We start from the raw sequence: 20,501 nt of genomic DNA on the forward strand, positions 1-20,501 counted from the left end.
ACCACCCAATAAAACGACGGAAGCAAGAATGCTGGGAATGGTATGTTTCAACCATCGGAGCACATACCTCTCCTTCACAGGTTTGGGGTAAGATCAGATGTCTCTACAGATAACAACCCGTACAGGTGTACCTGCTATTACCTTAAATGGCACTGTCTACACTGACCCAAACGCCATTGCCAAACATTTTGCACAGTGGGTGGAATGGAAGCAATTATCTTGTACTACATGCTGCCTATAGGCATATAATGCTCCATTCAGTGAGTGGGAATTCTTCAGTGTCCTCGCCCACTGCCCTGATACAGGCCGGCCAGAGTGGCTACAGTCTGGAGCCGAGTGACTGCTACGGTCGCAGGTTCGAATCCTGCCTCGAGCATGGATGTGTGTGATGTCCTTAGGTTAGTTAGGTGTAATTAGTTCTAAGTTCTAGGCAACTGATGACCTCAGAAGTTAAGTCGCATAGTGCTTAGAGCCATTTGAACCAAGCCTTATACAGACCCAGAGCCAGACCACATCCACAACCAAATGATCAAGCACCTACTGGTGCATTTTCAACAAAATGTCCTTGTCATCATTAACCGCATCTGGAGCTAGGCCGAGTTCACACCACAGTGGCAAGAAAGCATCATTGTCCCAGCGCTGAAAACAGGTAAGCACCCTCTAGAGATGGACAGTTATCACTCAATAAGTCTCACCAAAGTTCTCTGTAAGTTGCTTGAACACCTGGTGAACTGATGGCTGTGTTGCCTCCTCGAGTCTTTGCATCTTCTGGCTCTGTCCTAGAGCAGTTCTCGCCAAGGCCTTTCCACTACTGATGATTTGGTTTACCTGGAGTCTGCCATCTGAACAGCTTTTGCCCAACATTAACACCTTATAACCATCTTCATCGACCTGGAGAAGTCTTATGACACCATGTGGTGACACCAAATCATCACTACCTTACACAAGCGAGGTATCTGGGGTCCACTCCCAATTTTTATCCAGTACTTCCTGTTGCACCGTACATTCCAGGTTCGAAAATTGGTGCTTCCCACAGTACCCCCATATCCAAGAGCTTGGGTGACTGCAGGGCTCTTTATTGAGTGTCCCTCTCTTTCTAGTTGCCATCAGTGGTCTAGTAGCAGCTGTTGGGTCCTCAATGTTGCCCTCCTTGTATGCTGACGACTTTTGCCTCTACTATTCATTCTCTAGTGTGGGTATTGCTGTACATTGAATGCAAGGTGCCATACAAAAGGTGCAGGCATGGTCCCTCACCCATGGTTTTCAGTTTTCAGCCACCAAGACTCACATCATGCACTTCTGTTGATGTTGTACCATTCACCCACAACCAGAACTTTACCTCGACGACTAACTACTCATTGTGGTGGAGACTTACTGCTTTCTAGGACTAGTCTTTCATGCTCATTTACAAGGATTCCCCACCTTTGCCAGCTTAAGTGAAAAGTGGCACAGCTGAACTGCAATACACTTCACTGCGTGAGTAACAACAGCTGTGGTGAAGATCACACTACACTTCTGCAGCTTTACAAAGCCCCGATACAGTCTTGTCTTGATTATGGGAGTCTGGCAAACGGTTTGGCATCACCCCTCAGCATTGTGGTTACTGGATCTGATTCACCACTGTGGGGTTCGACTTGCGACAGGAGCCTTTTGAAGTAGCCCTGTAAACAGCTTACTCGTAGAGGATGGGGTCTGTCTGTTGCAGATCAGGTACCAACAACAGCTTTTCAGTTATTCTAGACACATTTGCAACTCCCTTAAGCACCCAAAGTACCGTCTCCTCTTTCCAAGCATGGAAGTCCATTTCCTGCAATGGTGGCCCAGATCAGGGGTTATGATCACAATCTACATTCAGTCACTCCTCCCTAAAACTCCAGCTATTTCCTCTACCACCTCCTCTGGGCCCACTCATGTACACCTCCATGGTGCATATCTCGGCCACAGCTTTTTCTTGATTCATCACAAGGTTCGAAAGACTCGGTTCACCTGAGGCCCTCCACCACCAATTTTTCCCCACCTTTGCACATCCCAGGGTTCATGAAAAGGCTAAACTGATAGATTGGTGATTGCTGGTGACATAGGCTTTGCTTATACTCATATGGGATGTACTGAACTGTGCTCCTTTTCGGATGGCTGTAGTGTTTTCTCTGCGGAGTTGGTAGCCATCTCTCATGCTCTTGAGCATATCCATTTCTGCACTGAGAGTCCTTTCTCATCCACAGCGACTCCTTGATCAATTTTCAAGCTCTCGACCAGTGTTACCTTCGCCATCCTTTGTTTGTGGCTATCTGGGATCCCACTGTGTGCCCTTGAACAATAGGGGTGCTCAGTGACCTTCATCTGGACCCTGGGCCACCTTGGGATCCCAGGGAATAAATTTGATGATAGCCTAGCCAAACTGGCTACCAGTGAACAGACTCTTGAGATCAGTATTCCAGTAGCAGTCCTCCAATCTGTATTATGCCATGAAGTTTTAGGAATCTAGAGTGGCTCACTCTGGCTTAACCAACAAACTTTTGGTGATAAAGGTGACAACAAATCTGTGGAGGTCCTTCAAGCAGGCCCTTGAAGGACAGGACTGTGGTCTACATTTTGCTGAACTGTCCCAAACTGGCTGCCCTGCGGCAGACTCTTGATCTCCATGATTCGCTACCCCTGGTATTAGGACACAATTTCACAGTGGCTGATGTAGTTTTGCATTTTATTCATGAAGGAGACTTTCACCACTTGCTTTAAGGGGGCTCCACTTACCCTTATCGATGCATTGAGGGATTGGCAGAAAACTCTGTTGCCTCCTCTGCCCAGACCAGGCTGCGGCTGTCAGGGCTTGGTGGTCCACCCTGGCCCTCACCCTATCTGTTCTTTTACTCTTCTTCCCATCCTCTCGCATGGTGTGTTTGACTTGTTCATCTTATGTCTGTCTGTCTGTTTTTCTTGCCCTGTATGTGATGGTAGTTTTTCCTACGCAATTTCTGAGTGGTGTACCTGTGGTAAGTGACTGGGGGTGGGGGAAGTATGTTTCCTCATTGCATTCTGGTCTCAGGGCCTTCTGGTGACTTCTTAGACAGAGCATCTTGCCTACTTTTTTTCCTGTATTTCCCCTTTATTCTTTTTTGTCCCTTATCTAGCCTTTGTTGACCTTTAGTAAGCCTTGGAGTTTTCTTCCTCTGGGTTTTGCACAATAGGCCATCTCTGATCTACAGTCATGTAGACCTCTGTGTTTGAGGAAAACTGGACTGATGACCAGTAGTTCCAGTAGTTTGATTCCTTTAATCATCCAACCAACCAACAAATACTGTCATCCCTCAGATCATGTACCTTTCCTCCTCATTCACCCTGCATAGTGGTTCCCCTTGTTTGGAACATGTGCTTTTTTTCCCCAAAGAACAAAGTTGGTTCACAGAAGTGTCATGATGATGAATGGAGACATAGTAGAAAATGGTAATAACAGCTTATACTGCATCAGACATTGGGTATTTTCTCACATTTAATAGAGTTAATAACAAATTAGGGATGAAGGTTATTTGTGAAATAACATGAAAATATATGGGTTATAAATTTGCATCAACAGAGCAACTCTCAATCCTCATATTGTATCTACAGCTGTCAATAATAATTCATAATGTGAAATGAGAACTTAGTTTAGAAAGTAGTAAAATGTGTTCCATGCTGAATAATGGCACTAAAATGTCTTATCAGTAATGTTTAAAGATTAATAATGCATCTTTATAACCCCCACACCTCTCTCTCTCTCTCTCTCTCTCTCTCTCTCTCTCTCTCTGTGTGTGTGTGTGTGTGTGTGTGTGTGTGTGTGTGTGTGAGAGAGAGAGAGAGAGAGAGAGAGAGAGAGAGAGAGAGCGGGTGCGCGTGCCCCTTTCAGTGTAGAGTGGAAAGCTGGAAAGATATTGCTAATATTCCTAGTGACAGACATCCTGTGAGTGTGTGTTTTTAATGAGAGACATTCAGCAGCGAATTCCCAGAATTGGACATTTATGTATATTCATAGCGTATTTTTTTCAACCTTGGTAAAAAAATTTCTGACTTCATGCTTGCTCCACATGCATTGTTCACATTCCGTTCTCCACTAGGCTTCTTTTTTTCACATGACAAACTATTTATTTCTGACTGACATTACAATGTTTGAATCACTGGTCTTTATAATAATTTTCTGTGATGGAGTAGTCTTGTCACAGGGTTACATTTGATAATCCTCCTTACCGCATGTTATCCTTGTTCATCCAAACAAAGCAATAGTCTCCTTTCTGTTTGTGGGCCACTCCCACTCTTTTTCACCTTGGCCTTCTACTTGCAAGGTTACATGCCTACTCTTCTTATCACATTCTATCTTCCTGTATTTTTTCATATTTCAGCTGTAGAGTTAATGGCAGTGAACTTCTGTTGCAGGAACGCTCGCTGGTTCTTGACCAGCCAGTGAAAATTGGTCGATCAGTTGCAAGAGCCCGCGCAGCCCAAAACAATGCAATCTTTGATTGCAAAGTGTTGTCCAGAAATCATGCACTGTTGTGGTATGAAAATGGAAAGGTATTTGTTTGTTTTTCTTATATCTCCAGTGATGACATTTCATTCAGAAAATAAATATTTACTGCAATAAATGTAAGGAAATAATAAAACTAAGTATGTGCATTATACATCATACAAGTTAATGTTTATTTAAAGCTTTCAGCCATTAAAATATAGTATTCTGAATATTTCTGAAGATATATGAGGGCAAAAACGCTAGATGATTTGTGTGTTGATTGTCCTGCTGTAGCCACTTTGTATTTCATTGTAAATGCTTTGTATGTTGATAAAATTTATCAGTGTTTGACAACATGATCCAGTGAGGTATCCTCATGGTAATAGCAATGTTTCTGGATGTGCAAAGGCATTGTGTGCTACATTGTCAGGCATTTTCATTTATTCGTTCTGACTTCAACACAAAATGACTTGCTGCTAATGTACATAAACTGAACAATAGCTTAATCCAGATGGTTTTCGGTAACATGTTATGAAAGAGATAAAGAAGACCTGTGTGAAATCCAAAATGTTAGTTGTTTTTAATGGAAAAGTTTGCAGCTTTGTGACATAGTACACAAACAAATAATTTTGTCATTAGGTGACAGTGACAGGAAGAATACTATTTTGCTATAAGTACAATTATCTACTTGAATCTTTTAACTGCGAGGGAAGCTACAACTGCTTAAAATCTGCTACTTAGGATTATAAATTCTGGGACAGCATCTGCTCAAGATTTTTTAGATTCTTTCTCAGAAACTTTTAGGCAAATGTTGTGATGTTTTATTAATTTGACTTAAGCACTTTGTGCACATGTTAAACAGAACAAATTAATAGGAGAAAACATTTTATGTATCCCACATCCAAATGAAACAATGAACCTTACTCATAAAGTGACAAGTGTGCGTGCTCTAAGGTCCTAATTGAGTTATTTGTATTCTGTGAGCAATATACTACCAAGTGAGCAATTTGATTACACCGTATAATGAGCTTCTAATCTTTAATCTGCACGTACTGTATCTCACTTTCCCAAACTCTGATTGTTCCCGTGCATCTAAAGAAAAATATTGTCCATACACATTGTTACCACTATGAACTGATAGTTGGTCTGCTTCTCTACACTTTATTCAGATTTGTACGAAATAAAGAAATAGATGAAACTCCTAGTATAATCAAAAGTTATCGTTTTCAGAAAGGTGTTAATTTTTGTGTTGTTTTTTTTTGGCTTATTTCAGACATTATAATGTTCCGTCTATACTGCATGAGACATATTTGCACATACTTAAAATATCGATCACCATACAACACTGTAGTTGATACCATTTTGCTTACTTGTTGGCTGTCTCTCTTAAGTACTTAAATTTGCATTTAATATAAAAAGTTGAAAAACAAAGTAACTAACTGCATTTTTTTCTGCTCATATTTGTTTATTTCAAACTGGTTTTTGGCTTATTAGACTATCACCAAGGAGACAACTGGCGAGTGTCTACGAAAGACATTAGTGTTCAGGAGCCAAACTTCAGAAACAAAGATACCTTCAATGCATACAGAATCTCTGGTTGTGACATAGGGTGAGATACGTCAAATCAAATACCCATCACTCATGTTATACACCAAGCATGTTGATGAGCAGTACCTCTGTTACAAATGCAATTGTCGTATGGATAGTATCAAATACAGTAGGCCTATATAATGAAAATGTACAATATTGAAGTATACGAATTGTATGAATATAATACTAAACATTATGAGGAAAAACAAAGTAAGATGATGACTGGTTTGTGGGGCGCTCAACTGCGCAGTCATCAGTGCCTGTACAAAGGCCCAGTTTTTTTTTTCACACTTCAATTTTTTACACTCTCTAATCTAGCCACGGTCATGGATGATGATGAGGATGATGATGATGACGATAACACAAACGCCCAGTCCTCGAGCAGAGAAAATCCCCAACCCAGCTGGGAATTGAACCCAGGACTCAGTGATCCAGAGAAGCAACAAAGTAAGATGTATGACAGTTCTATTGCGGCACAAGTTTTTGGATATGAATGTGATCAATTAGGGTTGAGCTTTGGGAGTGTGTGGCTGTTCGAGTGGCTCATACAAAGTGTAAGAGTGGAAATGTGCTCCACTGTAATTGATCATTTAGAATCAGACAGAGTTTTTGAGCTAAATGCTTACTGACATTAAATGACACTGATAGGCTAAAGTTTGTCCTTGTTGGCTATATGTTGAACTTCTGCGTGCAGTTTGTATCTCTGACCATCTGTGCATTTGAATATAGTGGGAGATTTCATTAAGTAAGACTACACTTTTGCTGAACATTTCCACAAAACACTGTACCATGCCATTAGACACAGGGTGAAACGGAGGTATGATAACGTGCATAATTCCATTCTGGGTGCAAAACCACTGAAAACCCATGAAAGTGAACTGCAGACCATTATCTGTGATGAGTTCATGGGGCTCCATTAGCAGAAAAAAAAATAGTTACGAGGATCTTAAAGGTAGTTTCCCCCCCTGCGGGTCCGGGGGTTAGAATATGCCCGAGGTATTCCTGCCTGTCGTAAGAGGCGACTAAAAGGAGTCCCTCCCCCTCAAGGGGGTAGTTAGCGCCTGCGTCCAGAGTCGGACGGGTCCACGACCTATATTTGTGGTCATTTTGGTGTTTCACTTCTTCTCGTTTCTTCCCTCCTTTGGTTGGTTCCTTTCTTTGTTCTTCTCCATCTCACTGTCTTACTTACTCTTTCCCTTGCCTTCTTCTCCTTGCCTTCTTCTCCTTGCCTCCTTCTCCTTGCCTCCTTCTCCTTGCCTCCTTCTCCTTGCCTCCTTCTCCTTGCCTCCTTCTCCTTGCCTCCTTCTCCTTGCCTCCTTCTCCTTGCCTCCTTCTCCTTGCCTCCTTCTCCTTGCCTCCTTCTCCTTGCCTCCTTCTCCTTGCCTCCTTCTCCTTGCCTTCTTCTCCTTGCCTTCTCTGGTCTCCGCCTCGGCATTTGAGACAGTCTGTCCTCTCTCTCTTCTTTTTCCTCTTCTTCCTTCCTCCCTGTGCGCGCCTGAAGGCCGACCTACGCGTTCGCACGCGTAGCTGGTGACGGGGTAACGCGTAATTCCCCGCCCTGGGTAGACAAGTAAGGCACACACGTACCCCCTGGTAAAGGCCAGGCCCAGGGAGGGGTGATTGCCTGAGCTGATACCTTCTGACCATGCTGATTGGTCCCTCCGTCTGTTTCTCGGGAGGTGTGACCTGAGGTGAAAACATTCACCTAAGGCGGGAGTGCACTCTGAGAGGGTCCCCACAAGGAAGGAGCGCACCATCGGAGACGCTGGCAATCATGGGGGATTCCTCCGCAATGGATTTCTCTTCCTCTCTCGACTTCTGCCCAAAAACGGAAACTTGACCAGCCACCAGTGACAAAAGTACTACCGCCTGCCCCACAGTTCCTCGTAGTTTCTCGATCTGAGGACGGAAAGGATTTTTCCTCAGTCAACCCTTTCATTATCCAGAAGGGTGTAGATGCCATAGCCGGAACTGTTAAGTCTTGTACCAGGTTGCGTAATGGTACCTTGTTACTAGAAACTGAGAGCGCCTTTCAGGCACAAAAACTGCTTCGAGCCACACTCCTGTACACGTTCCCTGTCCGGGTGGAGGCTCACCGAACTTTGAATTCGTCTAGTGGTGTGGTATATACTAGATCACTCGACGGATTGACTGACGAGGAGATTCAGTCTTTCCTCGCTGAGCAGGGTGTGACGGCTGTTGATAGGGTCATGAAAAAGGTCAACAATGACCTTGTACCGACCTGGACACTTTTCTTGACCTTTGATAGTGTTCAGCTGCCATCGCGCATTAAAGCGGGGTACGAGGTTATTTCTGTTCGCCCCTATGTCCCGACACCTACGCGCTGCTACCAGTGTCAGCGTTTCAATCACACTCGCCAGTCTTGTTCCAATGTGGCTAAATGTGTCACTTGTGGCAGGGATGCCCATGAGGGTGACTGTCCACCTCAGTCTCCTCGTTGTGTGAACTGTCTGGGTGCGCATGCTGCGTCCTCCCGCGACTGTACCATCTATAAGGAAGAACGCTGTATCCAAGAAATTCGGGTCAAAGAGAAAGTGTCCTCCTCGGCTGCTCGCAAGCTATTTGCTAGTGGGAAGGCCACGCTGCTCCCAGCGGGGAAATACAGTACTGTCCTCGCCTCTCCTCGGACTACCAGGGAAGTGGCAACCCAGACATGCGATCTGACCTTCAGCACCACGGTCGTCCGTTCGGCCAGTGCTAAGATCGCATGGTCGACCTCTCCTCTTCCTCCTGGCACCCCACAGACACAAGCCCCTTCATCAGCCAAGACGAAGACCCAGAAGTCAGATGCATGGGCCTTCAAGAAGGAACCGGCCCGTACAGACTTCCTACGTACCTCGAACTCCCAGCCATTGACCAGTACTTCCACCAAACAACCTTCCAAGAAGGCTCATAGGAAGCACAGTTCTCCTTCTCCGCCACGGCGCATTTCTTCTCCTGCGCCACCCAGCGGTTGCCGCCCCAGGCGGTCATCCGTTTCGCCTGGCCGCACTGCTGGTAGCCAAACATCTGGCCGTTCCCTGGCGGAGGAAGCTCCCTCTCCCGGCCATCTTACCAAGATGGCCGATGAACCTATAGAACCAATGGATGATGACTGTCCGCCTACTGATAGCAACAGCAGTGCTCACTTGAAGCCAGGCCCTCAGCGGCCTTCGAGGTGACCCCTTCTTTCATCTTCCTTTTCTTCTTACGATGGCACTTATTCACTGGAATATTCGCAGCATTTGCTCCAACCGAGAGAACTTGAAGTTGCTGCTCCGCTTGCACCGTCCGCTCATCGTAGCCCTCCAGGAAACGAAGCTACGCCCATGCGATCAAATTGCCTTGGCACACTACACCTCTGTGCGTTTTGACCTACCCCCTGTGGCAGGTATTCCGGCTCATGGAGGGGTTATGTTGCTGGTCCGGGATGATATTTACTACGATCCCATCACATTGCACACCGGCCTGCAGGCAGTTGCCGTCTGAATTACTCTCCCCACTTTCACATTTTCCATTTGTACTGTTTACATTTCATCGTTGTTTGCCGTTACCAGGGCAGACATGATGCAAATTATTGCTCAGATACCTGCACCATTTTTGTTAACTGGAGACTTCAATGCCCACCATCCTCTTTGGGGCTCTCCAGCATCCTGCCCGAGGGGCTCCCTGTTAGCAGACCTTTTCAACCAGCTCAATCTTGTCTGCTTCAATACTGGCGCCTCCACTTTTCTTTCGGACGCAACTCACACCTATTCCCATTTAGACCTCTCTATATGTACTACCCAACTTGCACGCCGGTTTGAGTGGTATGCACTTTCTGATACATATTCGAGCGACCACCTCCCATGTGTTATCCATCTCCTGCAGCATACCCCCTCTTCGTGCTCATCTAGTTGGAACATCTCCAAAGCAGACTGGGGGCTCTTCTCTTCCAGGGTGACCTTTGAGGATCAAACCTTCACAAGCTGCGATAGTCAGGTCGCACACCTCGCGGAAGTCATTCTCACTGCTGCTGAATATTCCATCCCTCACACTACTTCTTCTCCATGTCACGTACCGGTCCCCTGGTGGACTGCAGCATGTAGAGATGCTTTACGTTCTCGTCAACGTGCTTTACACACCTTTAAACGCCACCCTACAGTGGCAAATTGTATCAATTATAAACGATTACGTACGCAGTGTCGTCGTATTATTAAAGAAAGCAAGAAAGCCAGCTGGGCTGCTTTCACAAGCACCTTCAACAGTTTTACTCCTTCTTCTGTTGTCTGGGGTAGCCTGCGCCGGCTATCTGGCACTAAGGTCCACTCACCAGTTTCTGGCTTGACGGTCGCGAATGACGTCCTTGTGGCCCCTGAGGATGTCTCCAATGCCTTCGGCCACTTTTTCGCAGAGGTTTCGAGCTCCGCTCATTACCACCCTGCCTTCCTCCCCCGAAAACAGGCAGAGGAGGCTAGGCCACCTAACTTCCGCTCCTCAAATCGTGAAAGTTATAATGCCCCATTCACCGTGCGGGAACTCGAAAACGCACTTGCCCGGTCACGGTCCTCCGCTCCAGGGCCTGATTCTATTCATATTCAGATGCTGAAGAACCTTTCTCCTGCGGGTAAAGGTTTCCTTCTTCGTACTTATAATCGCATCTGGATTGAGGGACATGTTCCCGCATGCTGGCACGAGTCTATTGTTGTACCGATTCCTAAGCCGGGGAAGGACAAGCACTTGCCTTCCAGTTATCGACTCATCTCGCTTACCAGCTGTGTCTGTAAGGTGATGGAGCGAATGGTTAACTCACGTTTGGTTTGGCTGCTCGAATCTCGACGCCTACTTACCAATGTACAATGTGGATTTCGTAGGCGCTGCTCTGCTGTCGACCATCTGGTTCCCTTGTCGACCTTCATTATGAATAAATTCTTGCGGAAGTGCCCGACGGCGGCTGTGTTCTTTGATTTGGAGAAGGCTTACAACACCTGTTGGAGGGCGGGCATTCTCCGCACCATGCATACATGGGGCCTTTGCGGTCGCCTCCCTCTTTTTATTCGTTCCTTTTTAATAGATCGACAGTTCAGGGTACGTGTGGGTTCTGTCCTGTCAGACACCTTTCGCCAGGAGAATGGGGTGCCACAGGGCTCAGTTTTGAGCGTCGCTCTCTTCGCCATAGCGATCAATCCAATAATGGATTGCATCCCAGCTGATGTATCAGGCTCCCTTTTCGTGGACGATTTTACCATCTATTGCAGCGCGCAGCGTACATGTTTCCTGGAGCGCTGTCTTCAGCGTTCTCTTGACCGTCTTTACTCCTGGAGTGTCGCCAATGGCTTCCGTTTTTCTGCCGAGAAGACAGTCTGTATTAACTTCTGGCGCTACAAAGATTTTCTCCCACTGTCCTTACGACTCGGTCCCGTTGCTCTCCCATTCGTGGAGACAACAAAATTTTTAGGTCTTACATTTGACAGGAAACTTAGCTGGTCTCCACATGTGTCATATTTGGCTGCCCGTTGTACCCGTTCTCTAAATGTCCTCAGTGTTCTCAGTGGTATGTCGTGGGGAGCGGATCGAACAGTCCTACTTCGCCTATATCAGTCGATCATCCACTCCAAGCTGGATTATGGGAGCTTCGTATACTCCTCTGCACGGCCATCCATCTTACGCCGCCTCAACTCCATACAACATCGGGGTTTACGACTTGCGATCGGAGCATTTTATACCAGTCCCGTAGAGAGTCTTCATGCTGACGCTGGCGAATTGCCACTCACCTACCGGTGCGATATACTGCTTTGTCGGTATGCCTGTCAGCTACTGGCAATGCCCGACCACCCGTCTTATCGTTCCTTTTTTGACGACTCTCTCGACCGTCAATACGGGTTGTATGTCTCTGCCCTGCTACCCCCTGGAGTTCGCTTTCATCGCCTCCTTCAACACCTTGATGTTTCACTTCCTGCAACCTTTAGAGTGGGCGAGAGCCACGCGCCACCTTGGCTCCAGGCTCAGGTTCGCGTTCACCTTGACCTCAGCTCGCTCCCAAAGGAGGTTACCCCCGGTTCGGTATACCACTCCCGTTTTGTCGAACTTCGTTTGAAGTTCATTAATATGACCTGAGCTCTTTACCCTCTACCAGGCTGTTCTTTACATCTGCCGCCACCGACATTCTGCTTATGTCATCTGCTCCGATTCCCTGAGTGCACTCCAGAGCCTCAGTGATCCGTATCCGGTCCACCCTTTCGTGCACCGGATCCAACGCTCTCTTCAGCAGCTGGTGGACGACGGTTCTCCAGTTAGCTTTATGTGGGTTCCTGGCCATGTTGGTATCCCTGGGAACGAAGCTGCAGATGCCACGGCCAAGGCTTCGGTCCTCCAGCCTCGGACAGCTTCTTGTTGTGTCCCTTCATCAGATTGTAGCAGTGTAATTTGTCGGCGCATTTTATCGCTGTGGCATGCCGATTGGGCTGCACTTATGGACAACAAGCTTTGGGCCTTGAAACCTCTTCCCGCTTGGACGTCCTCCTCAAGCCCTTCTCGGCGGGAGGAGGTCGTTTTGGCCCAGTTACGAATTGGACACTGCCGGTTCAGCTATCGCCATCTGCTGACAGCTGCGCCGGCGCCGTTCTGCCCATGTTGCCAATTGCTGACGGTCCGCCACATTTTAAGGTCCTGTCCAGATTTTAACACACTGCGTCTTGATCTTGGCCTGCCATGTACTCTAGATGCCATTTTAGTGGATGACCCACGAGCAGCTGCTCACGTTCTTCGTTTTATGAACTTGACAAACCTCTCTATGGACATTTGATTATGCTGTTTTTTTAATGCTATGCCTGTCAGTCCGTCTTTTATCGTGTTTTCCGTTTTAGTTGCTGTTTTAAACTTGTGCCTCGCGGTGCATTCCTAACGTAGTCTGGGCGCTAATGACCATTGAAGTTGTGCGCCCTAAAACCACACACACACAAAAAAAAAGGTAGTTTCTATCATGGTCTGTTACATTTTTATTGTGTATGGAAAATAAGAATATGTGGCTTACAAAAATCACACACATCGGACATCGAAGTGGTCCTCCTGCAAATTACACATGTAACCAGATGGCTAGGTGTGCCATGGGTGGTAGGTTTGGGATGGTGCCAGTTGCTGCAACTGACAAGCCTGTCATTTTTTGAGCCACTCATCCAATATCTTCGTCTAACACTGCCAACACATGCACAGTTGGGCAAGATTCTTCATTCTGGAAATGACCAGTGGGACTTACGCAAGAGTTACTGTTGGGTAAGTGCATGCTACAGTCGGTTCAGCCCAAACATCCGTAGTACCAAAAAAATGAAATTTCTACTATTGCTCTCTATAAGGTGGCAGCACTTTCCAAACGTACCCTGATTGTGACTGGGCAGCACAAGAACCCAGCTTGGAAGTGTATATTGTTCGTTACCACTGAATATTTACAACAGATGAACTTCTCAGGTAGCTTGTGCGTGGCATACCTGTAGCTAATACAGATGAACTTTGCTGTCTCTTGGCAGTCTGTGAGTTAGTCAGATGGACTGAAATCAACTCACTCGCAGACACTTGTTGCTAACTGTTCCTATTGCTCCATAAATAGCAATTTCCCATGTAGGACCTGCAGCAGACGAGATGGAACTGTAGTAGCTTCTTAATGGTACTGCGATCCATAGCATAATTGCAGGAAGTGTGGTGGAGCTGTGACAAAAGTGAACAAGTGTTGGTGGTGCATTGACTTTCATTCCTGTTGGCCAAAGGATCTCCATCTGCACCTGTATTATGTGGAACCAAAGTATTCCCAGTTTTACAGTGCTCTCTCTGGCAGTTGGCAACACTGTCAGTGAATGGATATGATGTGCTGATGGAAGTGTTGGGCAAGTAGAATGTAGTCCTAATAAGTGAGTTTTATTTGGAGGCAGATGCTCAGCATTGGGAGACACCTGGCTAGTAATGTGCCTGTGTGGTGACAGCCTCTCGTGGCGCTGCTGTGTACAACTTGAGCTATGTAAACAGCAATTATGGAAGTGCAAAACTCTCAGAAGCACTACTCCATTCTGGTGGTCTTCCTGATAGAACAGTAAGACACTTCTGAAAAGGCGAATGACGCTGTGTCATGAAAAAGAACAAAGAAGTTCTGTGGAGTAGGTTGAAGGAACTGCCTGGGGCCAGCTGGTTTGCACGAACTGGCACACCAGTCTAAAGACTGAATCATTATGTGTAGCTGCTATGGCAGTGATGGGAAACTTTCCCACAGATGATTCTAATTGTGAATCAATGTGGAAATTGACAGTCTGTTATTTATCCTACAGACCCATAGGAAATGTAGGCAGTGTGTTGCCATTCTTGTCCTGAGCTGACATACAAAACGAGTGGAATATTGGTTATTTGATAAGAAAAGAGCCCAGCATTGTAATCTCTAAGCTTTACATTTAGGCAACTTTGACTTATTGTGAAAAATGTGGGCAGCAGAAGCAGCAGCTTGTGATCTCTGACCAGATGAAATTTGTTGCCGTAGACAAGAAAATATGTAACATTTGGGTACTAAGTGTAATTGACAATACCTCATTCTCTATCTGTGAATCATTTTTTTTTTTTTTTTTTTTTTTTGTGCCAGGGTCAAGATCTTAAAGGCAAACACAATATGCCATTTGAAGCCATCTGGATACTTACACGATAGAATGTCCCTGATGCCATATGGTGATTCATCCATGGCTAGCATGAGTGGTAAATGAGGCTGATACTAGGTTAGGTATGGGGAAATTTTGAGACATTACTTCAGCTTACGAAATGCTTGGTGGCAATCCACAGTGCACCAGAAAGGGATACCTTTTCTCTGTACTTGATTCAGTGGATTGACTATCGTCGCAATTTGGGGGATAAATTTGCCCATGGAAACCTGCAGTCCGTTACATTCTTTGGTTGTGGAATATGGGCAATGGCTGACAAATTCTCTGACATCAGTTTAAGGTCTTCCTGGCTATAGATACATCATATACAAGGGGTATCCAAACCAAAGTACTCTCCACTTGCACTACCACATTTGTCTAATCTTTTATACCATTTTTTTCAAAACATTATTGAACTTCATCTTTTATGATGCTTGACAGCACCTCCACAGTTTTCTTTCTTCACCTCAGCAACATCAGCAATACACTTTCCTTTCATGTCTCTCTTCATTGTAGGAAACAAAAGTTGCAGGACACAGGTTGGTTAAGTGTGAAGATAAGGAGCAGGGATAATACCATTTTTGGTCAAGAACTGTCAGACAAGGCTGTGCAAGTGGGGGCATTGTCATGATGGAAAACCCAGTCACTTGACTGTCACAAATGGGCTGCTTCTGCAGCACGCTGTTGCACAGTTTTTTGCAAACTTCCAAGTAGAAAGCTTGGTTAACTGTTTGACCCCACAGAATAAACTCTGAATGGAAGACTCCTCTATTACATCAGGAAAAAAAAGCATTGTTTAATATTTGGTTTCACCTGACAAGCTATCCTGGGGCAAGGCAAACTTGATGTCTCCCACTGGCTTGATTGTTGATTAGATTCAGTATTGTAAGCATAGCACCAAGTTTCATCACCTGTTATAATTTTTGAAAAAAAGTTTGGATCATTTCAGGACTCTTCTTTCAAAACACAGCATGCTTCTACACGATCTTCTTCTTCTTCTTTTTTTTTTCCCCAGCAGTCGTGGCAGGAATTTGGCAGCCATCTGTTTCATTTCCAAATCTTCTGTCAAAGTTTGCTGCACTGAACTCCAAGTTACTCTCAACAGCTCCAAAATTTCTTCAGTGGTCCACTGTCGATGGCTGCATGAATGTTTCCAACATTTTCATGTATTTGGGCTGTGGAAGGACAACCAAAACAAGGTTTTTCATAAATTGACATTTCACCATTGCTGAAATGGGAAAACCATTCAAACACATGAGTTTTCCCCATAGCATCATCCTTGTACATTGTTTTTAACATTTCAAGACTTTCTGTTGCACTTTTTATGAGGAAAAAGCAGAATTTCACTGCTGCAAACTGTTCACAAAAATTCAGCTGTTGTAGAAATGACATGGGGCAGTTCTACAACAGCGTTTACACAGATACTCCGCAAGCCACCGTACAGTTTGTGGCGGAGGGTACCCTGTACCACTACTATTCACTTTTTACTGTTCCAATCATAAATAGATGGAGGGAAAAGCAACTGTCTATATGCCTCCATATGAGCTTATCTTCATGCTCCTTAGGTGCAATGTATGATGGTGGCAAGTAGAATTTTTTGCAGTCAGCTTCAAATGCTGGTTCTCTAAATTTTCTGAATAGTGTTTCTCAAAAAGAACAATGCTTTCCCTTCAGGGATTCCCATTTGAGTTCCCAAAGCATCTCTGTAATACTCACGCACTGTTTGAGCCTACTGGTAACAAATGTACGAGCCCACCTCTGAATTGATTTGATGTCTTCCTTGAATCCGACCTGGGACAGATCCCAAACACTCGAGCAGTATGCAGTATGCAGTATGCAGTATGCAGTATGCAATTCTCCCAGTAAACCGAAGTAGACCATTTGCCTCCCCTACTACAGTTACCACATGCTCGTTCCACCTCATATTGCTTTGCAACATTACACCCAGATATTCAAATGACGTGACTCTGTGAAGGAGGACACTAGTAATAATGTTCTGAATATTACAGGTTTGATCTTCCTACTCATTTTCATTAACTTACATTTTTCCACATTTAAGGCTAGCTGCCATTCACCACACCAAATGAAAATTTCATCTACCGTATTTACTCGAATCTAAGCCGCACTTTTTTTCCGGTTTTCGTAATCCAAAAAACCGCCTGCGGCTTAGAATCGAGTGCAAAGCAAGCGGAAGTTATGAAAAATGTTGGTACATGCCGCCACAACTAACTTCTGCCGTCGAATATATGTAGCGCTACGAATGCATGCTTTGTAGGCACAAAGATAAATACTGCCGCCAAAACCTCTGCGTCAGTAAATAAATTTAAAAAAAAATTTGAAGACGAGCTTTTTTTCTCCGCCGCAGAGTTTCGACCACTGCATTTTCATACATTATCCAAAGAAGTAAATACAAATTCCGTATTGTTCATCTTCGAATGTAGCACAATTTCAGTGTACTACGAAAATCTGACTGGCAAGACTGTTTGGGATGTTTGTCAATATGGCCAACTCTACGTTCTGAATTTTTTCCTATCTGTGAGAAGAGATGGTTGCTAATAGGAACCTGATGAAATTTGAATCACATACAGTATTCTCTTCACCATAAGAATAATACGAATATAAACATTTTGCCATGTATTCTTTCGTGTTTGCTGCTATCTCATTTAAATCTTGTCTGCCAAATAAACTACGAAACTAGAGTAGAGTGAGACAACAGCAAACGCGGAAGGATGTACGTATCGTGTCATGTTTATATTCGTATTATTCTTATGCCTAATAGTGATACAGTCAGAAATGAAGCACGGCAAGTGACTAGATTTTTAAATCTAAGATGACTCTAATTTCTGTGCAGAATTTGATGTAATAAAGAAGCGGCCGCAAAGCTTTTCAAACGGAGAAAAATTTTCGCCCAACTCTCGTTCAGAACATATTCTATCATACGCAGTCTATTATTTGATTCTTGTTGATCATTATCAAAGAAAGCAGCAGTGTAAGTAACAACAAATAGCAGTCTCTTGCCATTGTTTCGCTAATGAGAAGATTCCTTTTTTTTTTTTTTTTTTTTTAATTGTACGCGGCGGTAGCGTGCACAAAAGCAAGCCATGCCGCGAGCCGCGACAGGCCGTAAACACGCACTATCAGAATGCGACAAACAATGCATGGCACAGTGCAGTAATGCATTTTCAGCTTAAGATTGACGCAAACGCCTATAACAAAGAAAACGGCACTTATCAGATCAAAGCAAAATAAGCAATCGATTCAGACCAGATGAAGCACGTGAAAAAGGAAGGGCACCCGTATAAATACGGACGGAGCGCCTGACGCATAGCAATAGCTACGTGGTAAAGCTTAACTGCTAAGCTTACGACTCGAACCAAACTACTGTAGCTGTATCGTCATTCATTTGGCCTAAATTGTGTCTCATATTACAACGGACCAACTTTGTTTCGATTTGGAGGTGCGGCCTACAACTTTTCTCTCCCCTTGAATTTCGAGTCTCAAATTTCAGGTGCGGCTTAGATTCGGGAATTTTTTTTTTCCTTCATTTTGAGTCTCATTTTTCAGGTGCGGCTTAGATTCGAGTAAATACGGTAAGTCATCTTGTATATTGCTACAGTTACTAAACTTTGGTACCTTACCATACACTGGGGCATCATCAGCAAACAACCACAAATTGTTGCTGACCCTGCCCACCAAATCATTTATGTATACAGAGAACAGCATTAGTCTTGTCACACTTCCCTGGGGCACTTACAATGATACTCTTGTCTCTGATGAGCACTCACTGTCGAGGACAACATACTGGTTCTATAATTGAAGAAGTCTTCAGGCTACTCACATATCTGTGAAAGTATTCCATATGCTCATACCTTCGTTAACAGCTTGCCATGGGTCGCCGTGCCAAATACTTTTCAGAAATCTAGAAATGTGGAATCTGCTTGTTGCCCTTCATCCATGTTTTGCAGTATATCATGTGAGAAAAGGGCAGGCTGAGTTTGGCATAAGTGATGCTTTCTAAAACTGTGCTGATTCGTGGACATAACCTTCTCTGTCTCAAGAAAGTTTATTATATTCGAACTGAGAATATATTCAAGGATTCCGCAGCAAACAGAAGTTAAGGATATTGGTCTGTAATTCTGTGAGTCCATTCTTTAACCCTTCTTACATACTTGAGTCACTTGTGTTTTTTTTCTTGTCGCTTGGGACTCTGTGCTGGGCAAGAGATTCATGATAAATGCAAGTTGGGTAAGGAGCCAATGCTGTAGAGTACTCTACATGTATAAACTCTGCCAAAACTTGTCCCTACCTTCCTTCAGTGACATCATTCAGCTTACTGATTAAGGAAAGATTGCTCTGTGTGCTCCTAGTGGCAAAACACCATACTACAAAAGCTCTGCCGATGAAACAATTTGTATAGTTTCTCTTAGATACCCCCTCGTATACTTAATAGAAGGCTTACAAAAACTATCATTTTGGCATGTTACACTTCGGCCCACTTTTCAAAAGGATTGAAAAAACTTATTGGAGATTTGATATATGCTCCTCTTGAGATCTTCCTATCACCACTATGTCATTCAGTTAACCGACACATTGTGAAGTGTAGGCAATAGTTTGTTCTCAAAATCTCTGAAAGATTATATGTATGCTTGCAACACTGACAGATAACCTGTTGTATTTATAGAGGTCATAAAGAGTATTTAATACCAAAGCGTTTGACTCTCATTTGAAAATCAATTCTTTGAGGTCGACTATTTAGAAGAATTTCGAGCCCAGATGATCAGACATTTACGACATTATTAAAATTTTTACTGGCAAGTTTGTGTGATGTATCTTCAAGTGTAACAAGCGCAAAAAAGATCAACATTATATGTGGAAGCTTAGCTTCTCTTCCAACTTATTAATCTTCGAGACAAATATTATATGTGAATGCTACATATATTAATTTAAACCATCAACTTTTCTTATTTGTGTGTTTGCGCTACGTAACAATGATCTTGCTATTGGCTGACTACATCATGTGTCCTGAGCTGTCATAAGCTGGCTAGATCACATGACATGAGCTATGACTGGCTTACAAACGCACATCGCAATCTTGGTTTCAATGCTTCAGAAAGTGACATGCAGTGTTTGGTGGAATTCGAATTTATACCTGCGTAATACGCAAATATGCGGCGTACATGTTTCTGCACATCAAAGGTCTTTCAAAACGTGTTTTTCCTCCTGAGTTTAGTTTTCTAAAGTGCCGGGAAATTCTACTCTGGTATATAAAACCATAAACATTCAAAGGCTTGATGAGTTTTACAGTGCCGAATAAGAGCGTACTGTCACTTATCATGGAAAAAGTGTATTTTCACCCGGGAGAAAGTTTATTTTTAACTGGGAAATCCGGGAATTTTTTTTCCTTGTCCACGTATACACCCTGTATGTTCCAAAACTTAACATTTTTTTAGTTAACAAAAAAGTTCTTTAATGACAGTGGTTTCCTATGATCTGAGGCCCCCATGCGGGCCCAGGGGTAAGAATAGGCCCGAGGTATTCCTGCCTGTCGTAAGAGGCGACTAAAAGGAGTTTCACACATTTCGGCCTTTAGGTGATGCTCCCCTGTAGGGTTTGACCTCCAATCTTCAAAATTTTCCTGAAGAGCCTGGCAATTGGTGAATGGCACCTTACACGGTGCATTGTGTCCATCATGCATTGAGATCTTTGGCCCATTTTCTCGTCGTCGCATTGCAGTCCCGTCCATTCTCTGTCTCTTGGGCGAGGACACCTTCCTAGGTGTTTTTTCC

General features: G+C 44.2%; 1 protein-coding gene across 5 annotated transcripts in view; it reads left to right on the top strand.

Annotated features, from left to right (window-relative positions):
- The window catches only part of LOC126183319 (sarcolemmal membrane-associated protein-like), a 285,047-nt gene that overhangs the window by 60,537 nt on the left and 204,009 nt on the right, over positions 1–20,501 (top strand). For all 5 annotated transcript variants that reach the window (XR_007536720.1, XM_049925175.1, XM_049925177.1 and 2 more), the window contains exon 3: positions 4,405–4,542. Coding sequence is in view for 4 of the 5 variants with exons in the window: in XM_049925175.1 (XP_049781132.1) it covers positions 4,405–4,542 (138 nt within the window). In the remaining variant the exon portion in view is untranslated. The remainder of the gene's footprint in view (positions 1–4,404; positions 4,543–20,501) is intronic.

Source organism: Schistocerca cancellata, chromosome 4, assembly GCF_023864275.1.
Source record: "Schistocerca cancellata isolate TAMUIC-IGC-003103 chromosome 4, iqSchCanc2.1, whole genome shotgun sequence".
Classification (NCBI taxonomy): domain Eukaryota; kingdom Metazoa; phylum Arthropoda; class Insecta; order Orthoptera; family Acrididae; genus Schistocerca; species Schistocerca cancellata.